Genomic DNA, 21,073 nt, shown 5'->3' with positions numbered 1-21,073 from the left:
TGGAATATTATTCTGCAAAAATGGGCTCAACACTATCGGTTTGCACCATAGGAGTTACGAAAGGTGAGGAAGGCCCAACATTATTGTCCGCTTGAGTTAAAAGCCGACTATGGTATCCAAAGCTTGGTACATCTTCTTTTTCAATATATAATTCTAAAAATCGACATTCTGAATATTTCAAAGGAAAGGTCAGTATTTTTTCGACATCTTCATCGTCATCAATTTGAACTAAGATATATTTGCTCTGCATTAACTGTCCCGACAGATTAGGAGATTTTCATTTCAATTTTATTTCATATTTTTTTTTGTCTACAGGAATACTGCTGTATAAATGATCCAATAATTTTTGACGTGATAATGATGAAGATATTCTAATCATCCGATTTGCAGGATGACTGTACTGCACACCAGTTTCATCATTCTGTATCATGCCATCATAATATAATAGTACATGAGCTCGAGTACTGACCATTTTCTCAGAGAAACCTACGATAAAATCAAAATCAAAATATTTAGTATTACTAATTATTTTATCATTTCAAAAGATTTACATGATATATACATCATATCATCAATAAATAGGTACAGATAGATCCTATCCCATTCGAAAATTGTATTAATTCTATAGATTAATTACTTTAATCAAACGATACGCAAAAAGGATCGAAAGAAATTTCGACAGCATTTTTCCTTAGTTCTCCCCACATGACTCAAAATATGTGAGGAAAACTAAAGAAAAATACTGTCCGAAATTTTTCTCGAACCCTCCGCATATCATTCGAATAATATAATTATCTATAGAATTAAATGTAATTTCCAAACTGTCCAAACTGGACAATCAATTGACCAATGTATATATTTTACGGTACCCATACAAAAATATATATTCAAATATATATTTTATACGGATATCGTAGAATATTCTACATTGATCAATTGACGGATCTACGTTTTCATGAAATGTAATATATTTTAAAATTTTTAAATTATGATTGAATCGAATTTTAAAATACATCTGAATCTAATGAGATAAAAATAAAAATAAAAATAAAAAATAATGAGATAAAAATAAAAAATAAAAAAATTGAAATAGATGGCCCGCCGTGGGGGGCCATCGCGGGGCCGCCGTCGGGGGCCGTCGCAGAGCGACCGCCGGAGCCCGATGGGGCCCGCCGCCATCGCGGCCCATCACCTGGGACCTGCCGTATCCCACCGTCGGGCCCGCCATCGGGGAAGGGGAGGGTCGGGGCCCGCTGCCGCGCCCGATGGGGCCTGCCGCCTCGGCCCCCCCGATGGGGCCCGCCGCCCCGACCCCCGCGGGGCCCGCCGTCAGGGTGCATGGGCTGCCGCCGGCTGTCTGTCGCCGACGGCCAAGGAAAAAGAGGGGCAGAGAGAGGAAGAGAGAGAGAGAGGAAGAGGTAGAGGAGGGGCCGGCCAAGGGAAGGGGACGTCGGGGCCCGCCGTGGGGGGCCGCCGTCGGGTTGCTGTCGGCCGTCTGTCGCAGACGGCCAAGGAAAATGAGGGAGAGAGAGAGAGGAGGGGCCGGCCAAGGGAAGGGGCCCGCCGCGGGGGGCCGCCGCCGGCCGTCTGTCTCCGGCCGCCAAGGAAAAAGAGGGAGAGAGAGAGGAAGAGAGAGAGGAAGAGGAAGAGGAGGGGCCGGCCAAGAGAAGAGGACCGTCGGGGCCCACCGTCGGGGCCTGTCGCCGGCCGTCAGTCGCCGGCGGCAAAGGAAAAGGGAGAGAGAGAGAGAAGAAGAGGGAGAGGAGGGGGCCGGCCAAGGGAAGGGGAGGGCTGGGGCCCGCCGTCGGGGCGCGCCACCGGCTGTCAGGGTGCGTGGCCCACCGTCGGGGCGAGCGGCCAAGGAAAAAGAGGGAGAGAGAGAGAGGAAGAGAGAGAGAGAGGAAGAGGGAGAGAAGGGGCCGGCCAAGGGAAGGGGATCGTCGGGGCCACCGCGGGGGGCCGCTACCGCCGCGCGTGGGCCACCGCCGACCGTCTGTCCCAGCGGCCAAGAGGGAGAGAGAGAGGAGGGGGCGGCCAAGGGAAGGGGAGGGTCGGGGCCCACTGTCGGGGCCCCCCCGCCGTCGGGGGCGCGGCTCGCCGCTGGCCCTCTGACGCCGGTGGCCAACAAAAAAGAGGGAGAGAGAGAGGAAGCGGGAGAGAGAGGAGGCAGCTTACTGCCACCGAAAGCTCGCCGTCGTGCTGTCGGAGAGACACCGGAGATTGCCGGAGAAGAGGGAGAAGAGGGAGAAGGGAGAGAAGAAGGGGGAGAAGGGGAGAAAATGCCATTCCCTTTGGCATTTTCTCCTTTTTTTTTTCTTTTTTCTTTTTTTGGATTTTTTTATTTTTTTTAATTTTTTAATTATTTTTATGTAATTTTTTAATAAATAAAATTAATTAAAAATAAAAATAGTAATTTGAATGATAATTTTTTGTTTGAATTAAAGTTAATTTTTTTTAATTTATAATTATAATTTTTATTTTTTACCATTTTTTCTTTTTTTATTCACTTCTTTTATGGTATTTTTTTTGAAATTTAATTTAAAATTTTTATTACTTCAAATTATAATTATAATTTTTTCCCATTTTTATCTTTTTGACATTTTATTAGATATTTTTTCCTTTATTTAGATTATTTTTTAACAATTAAATTTAAATTAATTTACTTATTTAAAATGATATTTTTTATTTCAATTATAATTAAAATTTTTATTTCTTAAAATTTAAAATTTAAATTTTATTTTTCAATTAAAATTACAATTCTTATATTTTTTTAATTCTATTTTTTTCTTTTTTTATGGTATTTTTTTTATTTTTTTATAATATTTTTTTCTTCAGATAATTTTTTTAAAAAATAATTTGAAATGGAGAATATAATTTGAAATGATATTTTTTATTTGAATTAAAGTTAAAATTATTATTTTTTTAAATTTTAATTTATAATTTTTTCACATTTTTTCCTTTTTTTTCACTTTTTTATGGTATTTATTTTTCTTTTATCAAAATTTAATTCAAATTAAAAATTTAATTTTTTAATTTAAATTTATAATTATATAATTTTTCTATTTTTTTCATTTTTTCCTATTTTTATGAAATTTTTTTAGGCTATTTTTTTATTTGTTTGGAATATTTTTTAAATAAATTAATTTGAAATTGAAAAAATAATTTGAAATAATATTTTTTTATTTTAATTAATTTTAAAAATTTATTTCTTTTAAATTTCAAATTATAATTCTTATTTTTTTTCGATTTTTTAAAATTTTTGATTTTTTAATGGCATTTTTTATTTTTTTAATTTTTTATTATTTTGAATATTTTTTTAAAATTAATTTGAAATGGAGAAAGAATTTGAAATGATGATTTTGAATTAAATTTAAAATTTTTATTTTTTTAAATTCAAATTTATAATTTTTATTTTTTTGCATTTCTTTTTCTTTTTTTTCTATGATATTTTTAATTTTTTAAATTTTTAAGATTTTTGTTTAGATATTTTTTAAAAAAATTAATTTGAAAAAAATAATTTAAAATTATCTTTTTTATTTAAATTAAAAATTTAAATTTTTATATTTTAAATTTCATTCAAAATTAAAATTTTTATTTATTTATAAATTTCATATTATAAATTTTATTTTTTTCTATTTTTTTCTATTTTTTTAAAATATTATTTAAAATGATATTTTTTTTTTTTTTTTTGAACAACGTTTATGTGGAAATTGTGAGTGATATTGTTGTGGTAGAACGTCATTTAAAATAATATTTTATTTTTTATATTAAATTTATAAATAAATTAAAATTTAAATTATTTAAATAAATAATTTTTTTTTGTATTATTAAAAAGAAAAAGGACTCGCTCGAAGTAGGGTTGGAGGCGGGTTGGACGCAGTTCATCGGGAAGAGGAGGAGAAACCTTTTCAAGCTGGCGCCCGCCACCTGATTGGGGCGGATGGATGGGTGGAATGTACTGCAAAACCAACACTAATATAAAATAAAGTGCATGCATGCATTAAAATAAGCGTATCACCCCACGATCTACTCAAAATATTTTCTATCCCTCATCTCCACTGGTGATAGGACAAACCATTATGGAAGTGCATCAGCACCAGATTTCCTACAAAAACCCCAATTAAAGCTGGTACATTGTACAGTCACGCTCCCCTACTCTGCTATCAAAAAAAAAAGTTTTTTTTCCCCTCATTAATTGAGTGATGCAGTGCAATGCCAGGAATCTTTTTTGTTCTTTGGGCAAATAATGTATATCTTCTCTTTACGTTACAAAATATAAGAAGAAAAGAAAAAAAATTATGATCACAGATGGGACAAATTTTGATATGAGCTTTTGACACACTAATATTTTCTAAGATATCCATTATATAAAGTTAAATATAAATGCTTGAATATTTAACATAATTTGTTGAAGTATAATAATTAATATTGGACTTGAAAATAATCAGAAAAAAATCATCAAATCCAATCACTCTTATCAAATTAGCTTTCTATGAAACCAATTATATTATAATATTTAACAGTAATGAAACAATAAAGAGAAAAATTAATTACAGAGTAGGGGTAAGATGGACATTTCAAGTTTCAAAAAGACGCTCCGGCCTCCGATCCATTGCCCATTTGCTCCTCCCTAAAATAGCGACAAGAACTGATCTCTCTCTCTCTCTCTCTCTCTCTCTACAGTCCATGCGATAAAGAAAGAAGTCTCTTCTGCTTCCATTCAGATTCCAGACGGTGAGACGGAAGAAAAATTTCAAACCGCCTTCTCCGTTTCCTTCCGATATCCCGCAGCTCTTCGTCTTCTCTAAACCTTAACCCTCTATTCCATTCTGTCGAAGCGTCTCCAATGGCGGTCGACCTCCCCTGCGACGGCGACGGCGTCTGCATGGTTTGCAAGGCGGCGCCGCCGGAGGCGGAGGTGGTTGAGTGCCGCACCTGCGCCACACCCTGGCACGTCCAGTGCCTCTCGGCCCCACCGGAATCCATGGCTTCTCTTATCGACTGGCGGTGCCCCGACTGCTCTCCTCCCCCGGAGGGTCTCCACCCCGCTGGCGCCGGCGGTGGCTCGTCGTCTTCCGCCGCTGCGGTCAGGGGGGAGAACGCGGAACTGATCGCGGCCATCCGGGCGATCGAAGCGGACTCCTCACTGACGGAGCGGGAGAAGGCGAGGAAGCGCCAGGAACTCATCGGCGGCACCGCTGCCTCCGTGGCGGACGAAGAGGACGTGAAAGGGAAGAAGGTTGCGATGGGGGATAACGATGTTCTCGCCCTACTGGACGATAAGTTCAAGTGCGTTTTCTGTATGCGACTCCCGGAGAGGCCTGTCTCAGTGAGTGATTCTTTTCCCTCATTTTTAATGTATTCACCCTTTTTCCTTCCTAAGTTTTCTAAAATTTCTCTGAATTCTGAAGTTATTATGAGTATAAAACATAGGCTTTGATATCAATGTATGCTGTTCTTTTGATTGTCGAGAGTGATACCTTAAAAGCTATCGATGCTCTGTTTTTTGCTTTTTGGCATCGATTTTTGAATTTTTCTTAGTTTTTCTCTTCCCGTTGATCGTTCTTTGATCCGTTTTAGTGAGATTATATTTCACCGAATTCGGAAGTCAAAATGCATGTAGCTTATTTGATTCCAATTTGATAAATTTTTTTAATATCTTTTCGTAATTTTGCTTACTTTTTAGGTTATTTTGCGTCAATCGAACCCTATTTTTGGGGGTTTGGAGATGATTGTGGTATTAGAAATCTTGCAAAGTCATAGACTGCAATGAAGTTTCCCGTCTAGATCTAATGGCTTTTTCGGTGAGACTTCGTTTTCTGAAGCGGAGATTGGACAGACTCGTCGTTCTTTGAAATCTCTTCATGCTGTGGCTACTTTCCCTTTTTACGCTTGACTTTTTCGATGCTTCCATCACCATAAAAAAATTTTCACTCACATGCATGCGTTTTAACCACTTATTGTGTCTTTACACCAGAATATTTAATGAAGTTTTAATTAAGGGATAGCAAAGGATAAGGCTACTTCCATTTCTGCTGTCAAACTCCTAGTCGACTCAACGATGTTTATTTCTTGGTTCCATATTCTCTTCAAGCTGGTGCACTGTAGAGTGATAGGGTCATTTGATTTAATCTCCGTTTTCTTTTTCTTCATACCTTTTATTTCCAAAGTCGCTCGCTAGTTTGATCTTTCTGTTTTAGTGCGTCTTTGCTGACGATAACTGAGCGTTTATAGTCAGTGTTCGGATATGGACGCTGTAAGTTTGTCTTCTTCTTTACTTTGTACGTATTCGATGAAATTCTCTTCCCCACCCCCCCCCCCCCCGGCCTTCTCTCTGTTTTTCCAATTTGTGTACAGACCAAGGCATCTATATATTTCCCCTGTACTTTTCGTCATATCGTTCATCAAAAAACTTCATCGGCTTTTTCTTTTTCTTTTTTTTTTTTGAGAAAAAAGAAAATCTTTTCCCGTCTGTTTTCATATCTCGGAAGTGCTTTAGTGAATTCAATATTTCTGCATGCTTTCTTATTTTTGCCCGAAGTATATATCATGCAGTTCTCTTGTGGACCGACAACTTACATGTTCGTTAAAGCTTGTATGTTTTCCTGCACCGTCTTACATTTTGTTCATTAGAAAAGGAACACTGTAGCTTCTTTTTTTTTTTTTGTGGGACACTTGCATCTTACGATCAAAAACAAAAAGATGAAAATCAATTCAATCTATATTTTGACAAGGCATATCTTAATTTAGTTCCATGAATATATATGTGTCACGCCCTGACTCGATGGCCTGAGTGGTTTGGGGTTGGGGGGGGGATGGCCATATATCCTCAGGGTTTATTAGTCCTACAGAACATGCAAAGCTTACCTTCTTATTCATATGTATTCATATCGATCTCTGGTAGTAGTAATAAAAGCAAACGTCTAATGCGTTTATTCAAACACAAATGGTTCACAAAGATTATTAAGGATAAATCAACATTTATTCTAAATCAAATTAAGTAAATTGCATCTAAGCGCTTATGCTGCTTGGCCTCAAGCCTCATATGCTGTTTTAGATCTTAAAAAAACAGAAAATGAGAGGGAGATTTACTGCTCAGTAAGTTCTCAAACCTCTAGTCCAATCAAAAATTTTGTATAGGGAAATAAATTTTCAGAATATATGACTTTCCACAAAAGTATTCCAATGAGTATAAAAACAGGCCAAATTAATTAATCAACATAGAATCAAAACATGTTTTTGACCGAAATAATTTTTCAAGCAATTAAGGGTTGACTTTCCACTATCACTCTCCTAGTCCTTTTGACTATGCTCATGATTGGCACGTGGCTAGCCCCAAAACCGACTAGATCCTGACTACAATATGTCGTCTGTCGGTTATGCACAAGTGATCGCTTTACTAGAGGCTCAGAAGGAATTTTAATTCTAATATCATATGAAAAAATATGCTTCCAATAGTATGTGTCATAGATCAGTCCTATCTGATTAGATCCAAAAGGAAATTAGCTCCTGGCCACAACACATCATCAATTGGTGTGTGCCGGTAATTATCCTATTGGAGGTCCGAAATGAGACTAGATTTTGAATCCATATGATCATTGTCACATTAGAGCGCAGTGGAATCGACACGTAACAAATTAAATGAAAAACAATTTATGTCCAAGTATATCTTGTAAATTTGATCCAACATTTTACCAATATTTCATGTAGAAAATAAAAAAATGTTACCAAATTTAAATAATTCATCATAGCATTAAATAAATTTAGAAATCAAATCACATGCATGATAAAACATATGAGGGGTAGAGATAATTTACAAATTCTTGTCTTAGATTTTTGTGAAATTTCACCAATCAAGAATATTAACCAAAATTTAAACTAATTAAACACTCTATGAGGCTTCAAAAAAGTAGTAGATAGTTTGATTTATCACATAGCAGGTTGTAGTCAGACCATCGAATTTGGCCTAACATTCAGGGGTCTCGATCAATTCTTGGATTTAATAATTATCTAATATAAGTATTTAAATGGAGTTCATAGTTTCCTATATGCAGAGGATTCGGTCGTGATCACGTTTTCTCGCTATTCGGATTCATGTTTCCATCTAATCAAATTAGAGTCTTTAAGTCAGGTCTAATTAACAAATTAAAAGAAAAATAATCTAATGAAAGAAGATTAGGCTTAGTCTGGGTAAAACAATAGATATGGAAAGAAGAGAGACTTGATCTGGATTCCATCAAAGTAACGGTTTGATCCATCAATGATCACTATATCTGGTGCACAAGTCAAATGAAAGAGAACAATAAGAGTTTATAGGAAATAATAAATAAGGAAAATAGAAAGAAAAGGATGGAAGTTAAGAAAAAATGAAAAGGGGAGGAGGAGGAGGGAAGAGGAGAGAAGGATGGTGGTGGCATGACAAGTACGGTCGCGTGTCTCGGCAGCAGGTGGCGATGACGACGGCGATGGCACCCCGACGATGTGGTGGCAACCAGTAATGTTATGGCCTAAAAGCATGGCTGAATAAAACAAGAAAAAAAAGGGGATTTCAACTTTCAATCGGAGATTCATCGCTTGGCTTAAGGAGAGTGAAGAGGAAAGAAGGGAGCTCACTGACGAAATGGAGATGTTGATGCTTGATCGAGGCATTTGCTTTTGGCAAGATTCATGGCAGCAATATCCAAGACAGAGAAAAACGGCAAAAAATCGGGGTTTTGAGGGGAAAAAAGGGTATTAAGTGGTGGCGGCTGGCGGCTGGCGCTGTAGTGAGGAAGAACAAGGGTAAGGAGGTGGGGAGAGGTTTCAATGGAGAATCGATTGGAGGGGGGGTTTAAATCAATGAATTTCAGATGGGATAAGGTCACCCTAACGCTGACAATTCTTTTGTTGGAAGGGCCCCCAAACGCTCTGTCCGTTCCCACCAGCTCGCACGCCCACATCGGCCATAGTTGCATAGCCTTATCCCAAGGACAAGGTCTCGGGACAAGATCACGATCATGATTCTCCTGTTCCGATCGGGATCCCATTCCTTCCTCCTTTTCTTTGATTTAGGTTGGAGTCAGCTGGTCTTGTTGACTTTGTCCAAACGGGTCGAATTCGGGCCGATTCTCACAATATGCTTGCTGTCTTATTTTTGTCAACAGTGTATACTATGTTAGTTGTCTTATTTTTTATTGGCAATGTATATTGTCTTGTGATCAAAGTATAAATGAATAATTTATATTTTCCTAATTGGCTTGGGACTTTTCAATTCTAAAATTGATACTTTGATAGATCATGCTATATCAATCAAAAGTGACTTGAGAATTTTCAATTAAAGCATGCAAGATATGACTAATTTTGAGCAATGCTTTGCGGTAAACTACATGCAAGTAGTGATGCTCCAAGATTTTCAATGCTTTAGATATGCTTGATGCAATGAGTGTACTTCCAAATCTTGGCCTTGGTTCTTATCTTGATAACATGTGATACATCACAAAACAACATAAGAGTTTTATTAAATGAAACTAGAACTACTAAACTGACGAAGCTTTTAATGTTTGTCTGATCTTATGTTATCAATTAGATGCTTCTAGCTGAATTGAAAAAACAATTAATCAACTTTCTTTACTAAAATTAAATTTTGATTTATAGTTACATGTGTTAGAAAAGGAATAAAAGAACCTAGATTTTTGGAATGTTTGTCTTGACAATCTTTATGCTTCAAAAGGCCAAAGCAGCATTGTCAATGGTCCTACCTACTATATTTTCAATTGCCATAAAATAATGAATAGTAATAGGTTTCTTGGGAACAAGGATTTAAATATTGCTGCTGGTACTTTAATTGATCATTGGCCGATACTACATTACCATGCCATGTGTTGTATTGCATAATGCACATGCTGCAGCTTGTCGATTCAGTTGAGCTAAAAGATGTATCAAGCAGTACTGGCCATTATGCATTCGTTATGGTTCGATTTTCTTGGGAACTAGTGCTCTAGGAGTGTTGACTATTGGTTCTTAGTCAATATGATTTGTAGTAGCTAGCATGGATCTGTATTCTTGTCTCCTCAATCCTTACATGGAGAATAGTAGTTAAGCATTCCTAAAATGTGATGTTGTTATTGTCTCATTGTTCATTATGTGTCATTAAAACCATCTCTTCCGAAGTTCTTGTTCTTTTTTTTGGTTGGAGTGTTGTATCATGTCTTTTTTATGATGTTATCTACATTGTGATTTAATAACATTTTAATGTTTGTGTTGAAGTGATGCCAAAGTTAAGGGCATTGCAGTTATCATTTCTCCCTCTATGTTTGTCCCCTTTTGGACCAAGCTATCAAAAAGCTTTTCTTTATCCTTTAATTGGTAGAGTGCTGGTTATTCTGTATTGAAGGATTTTCCTTCTTTGTAGCTTTTGTGTCTCCTGTATTTTGTTGTTTTTGTTGTCTTTGCCTGATTTAATTTGCATGATTAACAATTCCTTGGTGAGCTGGTGTAGGATAGCGGTGCAACTTGTGTTGGTGATGGTGTGATAGAATTGGTTAAAATGGAAGGTTAGATGAAGTGACGACATTTTGGATCATGGGAAGAGAATGGGTTGTGTCATGCTATTTTTGGGTTGGATCGACCTACTTATTGCAACTAAATTTGACTCAAAGATGGCCTCTCTTTATTGGGTTGGCTTGTTATGTCAGCTTGTGTCAAGAAGGAATGGGAATAAAAATAGAGAACATATGAAAAACAAGGGTGGATGAAGGCTTGGCGATGACAAATAGTTGAAGCTCAATTTATAGTAGAATTGTTGATGCTGGAGTGTCATGATGATGTCAACGCTGAAGATGACAAAGTAGCAAGGTTTTTGATAGCATTGGATAGAGATAACTATGGCTATAGTGGTGGTGGTGATTGGTAGGCCAATTGAAACATAACATTGGGAGAGGAAGGGGAGTGATGATGACATGCCAAGTTGGAGGGTCCAATGAACTTGTTGCATTGTAAGAGGAAAGGGTGGTGGATGCAGAAGGTTGAAATGAGGATGTGAGAGAGGATGATGATGGGTGAATGGTGGGCTTTTCTTTTTTGTTTTTTCGTTGGGAGAGTGGCTAATGATTTCTTTGAGTCCATCCTTGAGATTTTTAAGGGCAATATATACCCTTTGGCTTTTGGTTAATATGCCTCTTTTACATGATATCCTAAAGAGAAACCAATGTGGTGCATTTGTTATATAGTTATCATGGAAGGGAGTGTTTATGGAAATATTTTCGAACAATGTAGCTATAGTGTCTAGAATGTGCTTGACACATGTTTAATGCCTTCAAAATCCTTGCAACTATAGATAGGTAAACGCTTGCCCCATTTGACTCATAAGAGGTAACAAAAAAGGAAAGTCTTTGAGTATAGCACCTTTTAGATGTGCATTTGGGGGGGTTAGTTTGTCTTAAGAATAGTGCGACTTAGACTGACTAAATGACTTGATGGTCTCAGGGGTTGTCTATAAATCCAAAAATCAATAGAAAGCTAGGGTGCAAAACACTTTCTTAGTTTTACTGGTATGTAGTCACCTCTGAAAAAAATAGGGAGTTCTGTTGTTGATCGAAGCACTCATTCAAATTGAAAGATTTCTCTTGTTTCTTCCATTGCTGCTATTGAGAAGCAGAGTTTGTTGCCCATCTCTAGTAGTTCTTACTCGGTGGTTGCATTAGCTTATTGATCGATAAAATTGATGAAAACGATAAAGAAATGCCAACCACGACTTCATGTGCTTCTTTGTGAATTTGATACGATGTATCTTTCTCATCGATAAGTAAGGTGTAAAGGCAACTTGCATCTTTGCTATTGGAGGGTATGAATCCTTAGACCTAAGCAAGGTGATGTTGGCGAATTCCCCAAATATAATAGCAATATAGGCAGAACAAGATAAGAAAAGGCCAAGGAGTACGAGGATGATGATGAACGTGAATTCTTTAAAAGATTGTTGGAGCAAATGAATCGGTAGGTTGATCAGCTAGTACTTGAGAATGATGCATTGAAAGCATCTTATTTGAAACTAGTCTATCAATTGACCTAGCTATGCCATCCGAATCTACTAGCCATGCTAAAGAGAACCTCGTGATTTGGTTGAAGAAACCAAGTCATTTGATTAAAGAGAGGCAAGAGAGACCAAACCCTACCCTTTTCTAAGGGATATGGTGGCTAGGCTCGCCCAATAGCTTAGGAAGGCAAGGGTTGCCATCGGCTTCATGCGGTAACCGTAGGCTTTTGCATTATAAAATGATGAGACTTATCTGCTTAATGACTATATGGGTTTGATGTTGTCATTAGGAACTTGACTTATTCTCGTAGATATAATGAGTCAAGCTGAGTTGGTTCTAGTTTGAGTAGGTTTGGTTAACAAGTTTGTATTAAAACTCCCATCCTTGTTGATGAGTTTATTTGCACTCCATGACTTGGTATGGGTTTTTCATGAAGGTTTTCTTTGGCTGACATCTTGTTTGACATTGCAAGCGACATTAAGATGAGAACTTGGAACAAGATACTGGGCAAATTAGGATATGTCATGCACAACAATAAATAAAAAGGTAACAATTGGTTAAGCCTTATTATTTACTCTAAAAGAATTCATTAAGTGCAATAGAAGAGTTAAAAAGTATTTTTTCCATATGTTAGTATAACATTGGTTGAAATCGTATGATATGTCAGATTATAATCGAGATAATGAAGTTGGGTGTTTCGTACTCATCGGTGATTGATGCTGATATAGTTGCTATCTTGGTTGATATGTTGAGCAAGATGACTATTTAAATTTTTCATTATTAGAAATGTTAAGAGTTATGCACTTAGCTTATTTTGATTTGCTTATCACAATAAACTTTGAGGAAGCATCACGATATTACCAACCTAATTTGTTCAGTTGCAATTATTTTGGGTGCTAGGATATGTATTGAAGGTGTCAAGATTACTTGTTGTGCACTACTTGTTGCATCCACATATTAAGATTATGGAAAAGATGATATTGTAGAGAAAGGACATGCAAAGTTGCGTTAAAGAATTTCTGTCATATAAAATAATTCTCTGACCCATACAACTTCAACATCCCTATTAACTTCATGATCCAAAACTCTTCAAGAACTCTAGTGTTCTTTCCTTACATGACCAACGCTTATAGATCACACCAAGTATACATGTAGTGCAATATTTGCTATTTGCAGGGGGATAATCCAGCCAATATTGTAGTGTTATGCTTGCTTGAATTCAAATTCATTCACTCAACCATGGATCTACGAGCATAATAGTAGAAACCAACACTCCTTTCCTAGTCTTAGTAGCTTGAAACATATTTGCTTTGAAGACTTGTCCTTGCATTGACTTAAGTGTTTCTTTGTTCTCGCATTTGAATCTACTCCTGCAATATATCCTGCTTTTAGAAACTAAGAATTTGTTGATGTTTAAACTTACTAAAAAAAGCCTTGGGCCATCTTTCACTTTCTACCTACTTAGCCAAAGTTCCTATTGTTATAGCAAATCTTTTTCCCTTTCAATTTTGAAATAATCCAGGTCCAAGATTTCTAACTCAAAAGCACAAACAAGATTATGGTGACCTCACCTTAGTTGTTGGAAGTTAGAGTTGGAGTAGATTTGGATGTGCTCACGAGGTGTCAGGCTTATTAGAAAAAATATTGTAATGTTTAGAAAGTGCATGCAAGTACGAGTTTGCTGCGCCCTCTTAATTTGAAGCTTCCAGCTATGAAGCCCCCGACAATTTGCTCTTGGTCGTATTTAGCAACTTATGTCGTGTCCAAACCCATTGATGTTCATGGAAGGAGCTGCCGACAACCAATGATCGACCATTCTAAAGTTCAATGTTCACACTTTGGGTTTATATCATGTTTGTTTTTGTTGCAAGTTGCAAACACTCAATACTTTGTTTTAAATAGCTTTCAGAGAAACTCATCAATTTTATAACATTGATTCTAGCTTGAGATATCATAGAAAAGAGTTTGGGCACATACTCTTGCACGCATTTTCATTATTGAAAAAAAATCATCAATCATTTATTTTGTGTTTCTGATTTTTTTGTGATTCAAGTATTGTAGGGTTGCTTATTTGAATTTATGTTCAATCATGGGTGTGTTTAGTGCAATGATAGAAGTGATATATTTGTTAGATGAATTGTGTACAATTTGAAGATTAATTTAGATGTACGGGTTGACATGTACAAACATAATTAACTAAGTTGTTGTTTTAACCATTTATATGCATTGATGCTCATTTGATGTAAGGGAGAGAATTCTTGGGTTTTTTTTGGAACTATTTATCTTAGAAGGGCCTAACTTTATATTGTAAGGGATCTAGTCAAGAATGTGCATACATTCACTCACTTGAGGAAGACTGAATGATTCATCATAAAGGATATAAGGTATTAAACGATGGTAGATCCATCTGAAATTGGGCTGTTCAGCATACAAAATTGAATTGACCATGAACTGGGACAGTTCAGGCTCTTGAAATGGGGTGAGGGACGAATTGGTCAAAATATGATCAAACCACGCCAAATCAACTGGTCTCACATGGTTTCAGCCACTGTTCACCTTGTTTGCTTAGGTCAATGTGCACATCTCTATGTATCTATTGGCTCTTTCTTCATCATGATTTCACCATCCTTGCCTTTCATTCTCTTTTGCCTTGTTGATCTTGATCAACTTGCCTAGACTCAATATTAGATTTTGCAATATCACCTTTACTATGCCTCTTGTCTGCCCTTGAACCGGTGCTGACTTAGCAAGCTTGCTGGATACATCATCGCCCTCAATCACTTTTGCTTTGGTGGTTCTACCTCCACTTACATGTCTCCAGTAGCTCCATCGCCACCATCTTTTGTGCTAGCACTGTTAGACACTTGAAAGGTGTTGCCCTTGTTTCATCTCTAGATTTTAATGTGGAATTATGTAAAATGGCATCTTGCCACTAGTGGCATGTATATCGTTTGTCGATATCGTGTTGTATCGAGTACCTATCCTGTACCTACTTGGTTCTGATAATTGTACCAATTCCATCAACATTTCAAGGTACCCTTTTTATTCGGTTCATTTCTACGTTTCATATCCCTATGAGTGATTAGAGGAGTGCATCTAATAATATGGTGTTGTAATTATGGTGGAAGTGAGCTGATGGGCTTATAAAGGGAAAGTGGGATTAGCATTCTTATTTGTAATGTGCAGCATAAAAGTTAGGCATTTCCCTTATTTGAAGAAGAGGTGGGGGTGGATCAATGAAATCTTGTTGGTGTTTTTAGATGCTTATAAGCAAGATCCATGTATTGACCTGTACCATCCTATATTGATTGTACCATACCGGTACCTAATTTATGGTTATGGTACTAAGGTTTGTTCCGTTATGTGAGTTGAGTTGGTCTATACCATTTCGAATCACCCTGTACTGCACTGTACATCCCTGTACCATTCTGAGCAGAACCATAGCTAGGAGTGAAAAAGTGTTAGAAAACTGTCTCGGTACATGATGCATATCGTATTGACCATATCACAACGTACCGATACAATTGGAGGTACCTATTTTGGGGACCTTGCTTACAAATCTCTTTTTCTGTCTTAGAGGATGAATTTGTAACTTAATGGATGAAAATAGTGCTTGTTCTAAATGGTTTGTTGCAATAATGACCTTCAAGGAACGGAAATATCATAATGACAGTAGGATTATCATATCAATTGAGTGCGGATGGAAACTGTGGCTGGTTGATGCTAGGTTTATAGCTAACCATAACTGAAATATCATAAGACTGTTTAAAACCTAAGAATGAGATAATGATGTGGGTTGTTATTGTCGATTTTGATGATAAATATATTGGGTCCATGCAATTCTAGTGTTGGGCCATTGTTTCTTGTTGAAGTGCTTGGAGTTTGATTCATGACATTTGTTAGTTGCTCTTGATGTGAAATGAAATGAAACATTTAGTCGGGTTTTTAAGGAGAGTACAATTTTAGATCCAAAAATTGCAATCCGATTTGAATGACTGATGGAGCTAGATGTTGACATACTTGGTTTTCCAAGCTATTGGATTCATCTTGGTCTATATCAAAGGCTAAAGAATTAGCAAACAGATATATGGATATCTGAAGAGTGACCAAGATATCAAGATGCTACAGTAGATGTATAATGATTGCCATTTCCATGTATTGACCGATATAGCATGAAGGATGTTAACCATAATTTCATACATTCCTAAAAGTTTACCGATTGGAAATTTGTAGCAAGATAATTAAGACATCAAGACACTTGTGTGCTATTAATATCTTGGTGGTTGATTTATCATCATATATGAATGTAGAACAGCTGAAGTAGTCTCGTATCAATGAGTGCTTAATATGCTTTGGAATCAGTTTTTCATCTGAGATGATAGTACCGTGAGTAGATTGCAGACTGATTTCATATCAAAAAATGCTTTTGATCTTTTGCTTTGAGCACAGAAATGCCCTTCTTGAAATTTCTAAATTTAAGTGTACAAACTACTCTGAATATATATACCAGCAATTTAGTGGATATTTCTTTTTTTTGTCATGAGAAATACCTGCCATTTGCATCTATAAGTGAAGACTATTATCCTTCCAAATGAATACACTTTGCTCTGTGATTTGTTTTCCATTTTAATTGTCTTTCTGCTGTCAAATTCTTGCAGACACCATGCGGACATAATTTCTGCTTAAAATGCTTCCAAAAGTGGGTCAGTCAAGGGAAGAGCACATGTGCAAAATGTCGGACTTCTATCCCAGTGAAAATGGCTGCTCAGCCCAGAATCAACTTGGCACTTGTTGCGGCTATCCGTATGGCAAAGATTGCTAAGAGAGTCACATCTGATGTTCCAGTACAAGTCTATCATTTCTTGCGCAATGAGAACAGACCTGATAAGGCATTTACAACGGAGAGGGCCAAGAAGCGTGGGAAAGCAAATGCTTGCAGTGGCCAAATCTTTGTCACGGTTCCTTCTGATCATTTTGGCCCAATACTTGCAGAGCATGATCCAAGGAGGAATCAAGGTGTCCTGGTGGGAGAAACTTGGGAAGACAGGATGGAATGCAGGCAGTGGGGTGCGCATTTTCCTCATGTTGCTGGGATTGCTGGGCAATCTGAGTATGGTGCTCAGTCTGTTGCTCTCTCAGGAGGATACAAAGATGATGAGGATCATGGAGACTGGTTCCTCTACACTGGCAGGTACCTTCATTCAACTTCGTAGCAGACAGCCTTTAGATGAGTCTGGCTTGTGGCTTGTATGGTATTGTTTTCTTGCCTGCTATTTGGCTACTTTTTGTTCTGTTCTGATGTTATTGTTATTTTGGCGGCTTCTTTGCTGGGCTGTTTGTTATTGTGCCTCAGCGGAATGTCTTGGGCAAAGCATTTCATCTTTGGCTGTGTTTTCCCTCTAATATTTGTAGAACTATATCCACTATTGGTTCTATTCTTGCTTCTGATTTCTTTTCTGTTGGAGGAGTAGATGCTCCATTTCTTTTCCTTTGTTTGTTCATCATTTCTATTGAAATCCATTTCTGTTCTGTCATAAAGAGGAATAGACACTCCATTTCTTTTCCTTATTCATTGTTGTCTGTACCGTCTTGTCATTAAACAAAACCACATTTCTCTAATCGTACACTTCCAAATTTCTTAATGAACTGAATTTTCATGCAAAATGGACAGTGGTGGACGGGATTTAAGTGGAAACAAGCGCACAAACAAGGAGCAGGCATTTGACCAGGAATTTGATAAGCTTAATCAGGCACTACGGGTTAGTTGCCTGAAAGGCTATCCTGTCCGAGTGGTGAGGTAGGTGATGTGTTTCATTTGGAGACTGAAATGATTTTTTTTAAAAGGAAATTTTCTGTTGTCTGCTTACCTATTGTTGTGTACTTTGGAGATTAATGTTGCCTGTCAAGAATTAGGTCAAAAAGTTAATGTCCTGCTCAAGTTCAGTTCATAATGTGCTTTTAGGTTTTGCATGTTTGTTCACAGATTTCCATATTTCTGATTGCTTGGGTAAATAAATGCTTACTTACCTGTTCCATTAACTGTTTGACTGCAGCACTGTAGTAGTTTGACGTGAATATTGCATGGTAAGCTTATGTCACAGTTGAAACTCGAAAATTTGATTGGATTGGCATCTTTAATTTTGGTTTTTGATTTTAAATATTTTTGATCTGGTATATAAGCTAGTGATGCTTGACACAAATCTAAGGGTGGTTGGTTCTTTTTAGTTTTAGCGTAGATCTCTTGGATTTGTGTTGTTTAGTTTGAAATGAATAAAACTGATGTTGTGTTAAGGTCTTGCAAAGAGAAGCGGTCTTCATATGCTCCTGAATCTGGTTTGCGCTATGATGGAATATACAGGGTTGAAAAATGCTGGAAGAAAATTGGAAGTCAAGTATGTATCTGTTCGTGTTACATATCTTGTTTACGTTGGGATTGGTTTCCAATATGAGTGTATGTCATTTTTTTTAATCGAAGATTGTCTTCATTCTGCCTCAGGGTACTTTTATGGTGTGCCGGTATCTGTTTGTCCGATGTGATAATGAACCAGCTCCATGGACAAGGTCCTGCACCTTCAAATCCAAGTTCTCTAAGTTCCTGTATTCATGTTCCATGTCAATTCTAATGAAAGATGTTTGATCTGTGATCCAATTTTTACTTGAAATTCAGTGATGAGCATGGTGATCGCCCAAGACCCTTGCCTGTCATCAAAGAATTGAAGTATGCAACTGATATTACTGAAAGGACAGAAAGCCCAGCATGGGATTATGATGTATGTGTTCCTTCCTTTTTTAACTCTTATTGTGATCAAAAAAGATGATCTTGGTCTTGTTGTGTATTTCTCTGCAATCAGATCCTGTTGCAGATTACAATCACGCAAGTTGAGTTTTCTAGATACAGCCTGTTTCTTCTGGGTGGGCATGTATTTAAATTTGAATTCTTCTAGTTGCGTCTGTCGGGGTTTTATAGTAAAATGCGATAGTTTGTTCTTCAATGGTCTATTATGTTCTGAGTCTTTAAGTTGTGCTTCTTCGACGAAGTACAAAGCAATGACTTACTTTTTGAATTTCTTCTTTTTGAGGATCTCTGTTGTGTGTGATACTAAAAGAATGATAATACCAACAAACTCATTGCTGCCCGAGTATAGCAAGTCTTTAGCATGAAGGGATTTGTTGGCTATTCAGCACTGCAGACTGTTTTACACAAATATTCTTATGAGTTTGACTTGGATGTAAATCAATTTTGTTTTTGTTATGCCAGGAAGAATTTGGGTGGAAGTGGATGAAGCCTCCACCAATAAGTAAGAAGCCTGTGACCGCTGTAAATCCTGAAGAGAGAAAAATAGTGAAGCAAGCCATCAGGCATGCTCAGACTACATCTGTGAGGAAGAGGCTCTTGAAAGGTTTGCCCTGTTTTAAACGTTGAAATGTTCTGCAATTCTAACTCCATATACGTTTAAAGTTTTAGTCATTCTGCTTCCAGTTAACATATCTTTAGTTACTTTGATTTCTTATTTTTTCTATTAAGTGCTCTTTGCTTGGAATTACAGAATTCAGCTGCTTGATCTGTCGGAATGTGATGGTTTGGCCGCTCACAACTCCCTGCGGTCATAACTTTTGCAAGCAGTGTTTGCTTGGATCCTATGCTGATCAGTCCTTTGTGAAGGAGAGGACATGTGGTGGCCGGACCCTTCGAGCCAAGAAACTTGTTAAGGCTTGTCCTAAATGCCCAACTGATATAGCCGATTTCTTGCAGAATGCCCAGGTAAAGACTAGTGGTCCATCTTAGGAAGCTATTTAGCCTGAATCCTTGTTTTTCCAAATTTATGCATCATATGACTTGATAAGCTGTTCGAGCTGACTCCAACTGAGGTGGTGGTTCCAGGTCAACAGAGAGTTGATGGATCTGATAGAATCATTGCAGAACAAGTCTGACAAGGAGACTGCAGAGCAACAAAATGAGGCTGATGGTGTTCTTGTTGAAGATGTAGGGGAGAAAACTATCGGGTTAGCAAATGGGAATGGGGATGTGAATCTAGCAAAAGAGCAATTGGTCGAGGAGGATGGAATGCCGTCTGGCGCGAACCCACTGTTAGCCTCCAAGCGGAAGAAAACTGCTGTTCCCGGAACTGGTCGCAAAAGGACCAGAAAAAATGAACAAGTAAATGATGATGCAGGTCACAAAATATTAAGCGGGAAGATATCTGATGCTGCTGACAAGAATCCAGTTAATGAAAACAAACAACCTGCTTCTTGCGGGCAGAGTGTTCTGAAGAAAAATAGGAAGACTAGAAAGTCTAATGAGGCTGCGGCTGAGTCTCCATCCAACCCTCTCAACGCCCAAGCTGATGATGATGCCTTCCGGGGAATGGTGATGTTGGGGTAATCAGGTTGTGTTTCTAAAGTATTCATCCTTTTCTGCCTGCTTTTATTGCTGCTGGAAAACTGAAATAAAGCAGAGTGCTGTTGGGTTTTGGACCCGTATGTTACCATTTTCAGGACCTTTTCCGTAAATCTAGCGTCATGACAGTGTCTGAACTGCTCCTGTTGGTTCGGGACGTTAATATTGTCAACAGTGTGTTTCTTCCAACTGTTTGTTTAACGGATGTTTTTATACCGATATTAACATCGGTAACAATATCATCCTTTCCGTGAAGTGTTTTAATTGGTTTCCGTCGATATGGTAATCGGTTTCATTTTCATTTGTGTGTTGTTACTGTGTGAATGTGATGCGCTTCGTTCACTGCCAATTTACGGCAGTCTTGAGGGGGTGGTGCTCTGCTCCATGCCGTTCGGGTTCATGGTTAAGTGGCAGCAGGAGGCTGAGTTGTGATATCACATCAAGTTCTGTCAGTCTTGATTTTTGATGGTCGTCTTTCGGTCTGTTGTTGACAACTAAACCCAGCTCGTTTCGAGCTGTTATGTCAGGTCAGATGGCATTGTCTTTGTTTATTTATTTCTTTAGCTTTGGTTGAAAGCATTGTCTTTGACCAAGTACTGTAGATGATGTTTGCTGTGAGGTCATGACCTCGATGGTGCTGTGGTGGAGGTGAAGAGATTTCCGT

The 21,073-nt window shown here is 37.6% G+C and overlaps 1 protein-coding gene across 1 annotated transcript; it reads left to right on the top strand.

Moving 5' to 3' along the window:
* Nucleotides 1-4,677: 4,677 nt before the first annotated feature.
* LOC105051099 (E3 ubiquitin-protein ligase ORTHRUS 2) lies at nucleotides 4,678-20,685 on the top strand. Its single transcript, XM_010931389.4, has 9 exons — nucleotides 4,678-5,329; nucleotides 16,670-17,202; nucleotides 17,683-17,808; nucleotides 18,304-18,403; nucleotides 18,508-18,572; nucleotides 18,679-18,781; nucleotides 19,270-19,411; nucleotides 19,559-19,773; nucleotides 19,894-20,685. Exons 1-9 carry the CDS (start codon nucleotides 4,847-4,849, stop codon nucleotides 20,392-20,394), a joined length of 2,268 nt encoding a protein of 755 aa, XP_010929691.1. The 5' UTR covers nucleotides 4,678-4,846; the 3' UTR covers nucleotides 20,395-20,685.
* Nucleotides 20,686-21,073: the final 388 nt, after the last annotated feature.

Source organism: Elaeis guineensis, chromosome 9, assembly GCF_000442705.2.
Source record: "Elaeis guineensis isolate ETL-2024a chromosome 9, EG11, whole genome shotgun sequence".
In the NCBI taxonomy this organism is placed as follows: Eukaryota; Viridiplantae; Streptophyta; class Magnoliopsida; order Arecales; family Arecaceae; genus Elaeis; species Elaeis guineensis.
The sequence above is the reverse complement of the archived record's forward strand: the minus strand, read 5'-3'. Positions and strand labels throughout refer to the sequence as shown.

What these genes read in the sequence shown, in the direction of transcription:
- LOC105051099 (XM_010931389.4), top strand. Translation starts at nt 4,847, where the DNA reads ATGGCGGTCGACCTCCCCTGCGACGGCGACGGCGTCTGCATGGTTTGC. An exon ending in GAGGAAGAGGCTCTTGAAAG is followed by an intron (nt 19,412 to 19,558) that starts GTTTGCCCTGTT and finishes TTGGAATTACAG; the next exon opens with AATTCAGCTGCTTGATCTGT. An exon ending in ATTTCTTGCAGAATGCCCAG is followed by an intron (nt 19,774 to 19,893) that starts GTAAAGACTAGT and finishes TGGTGGTTCCAG; the next exon opens with GTCAACAGAGAGTTGATGGA.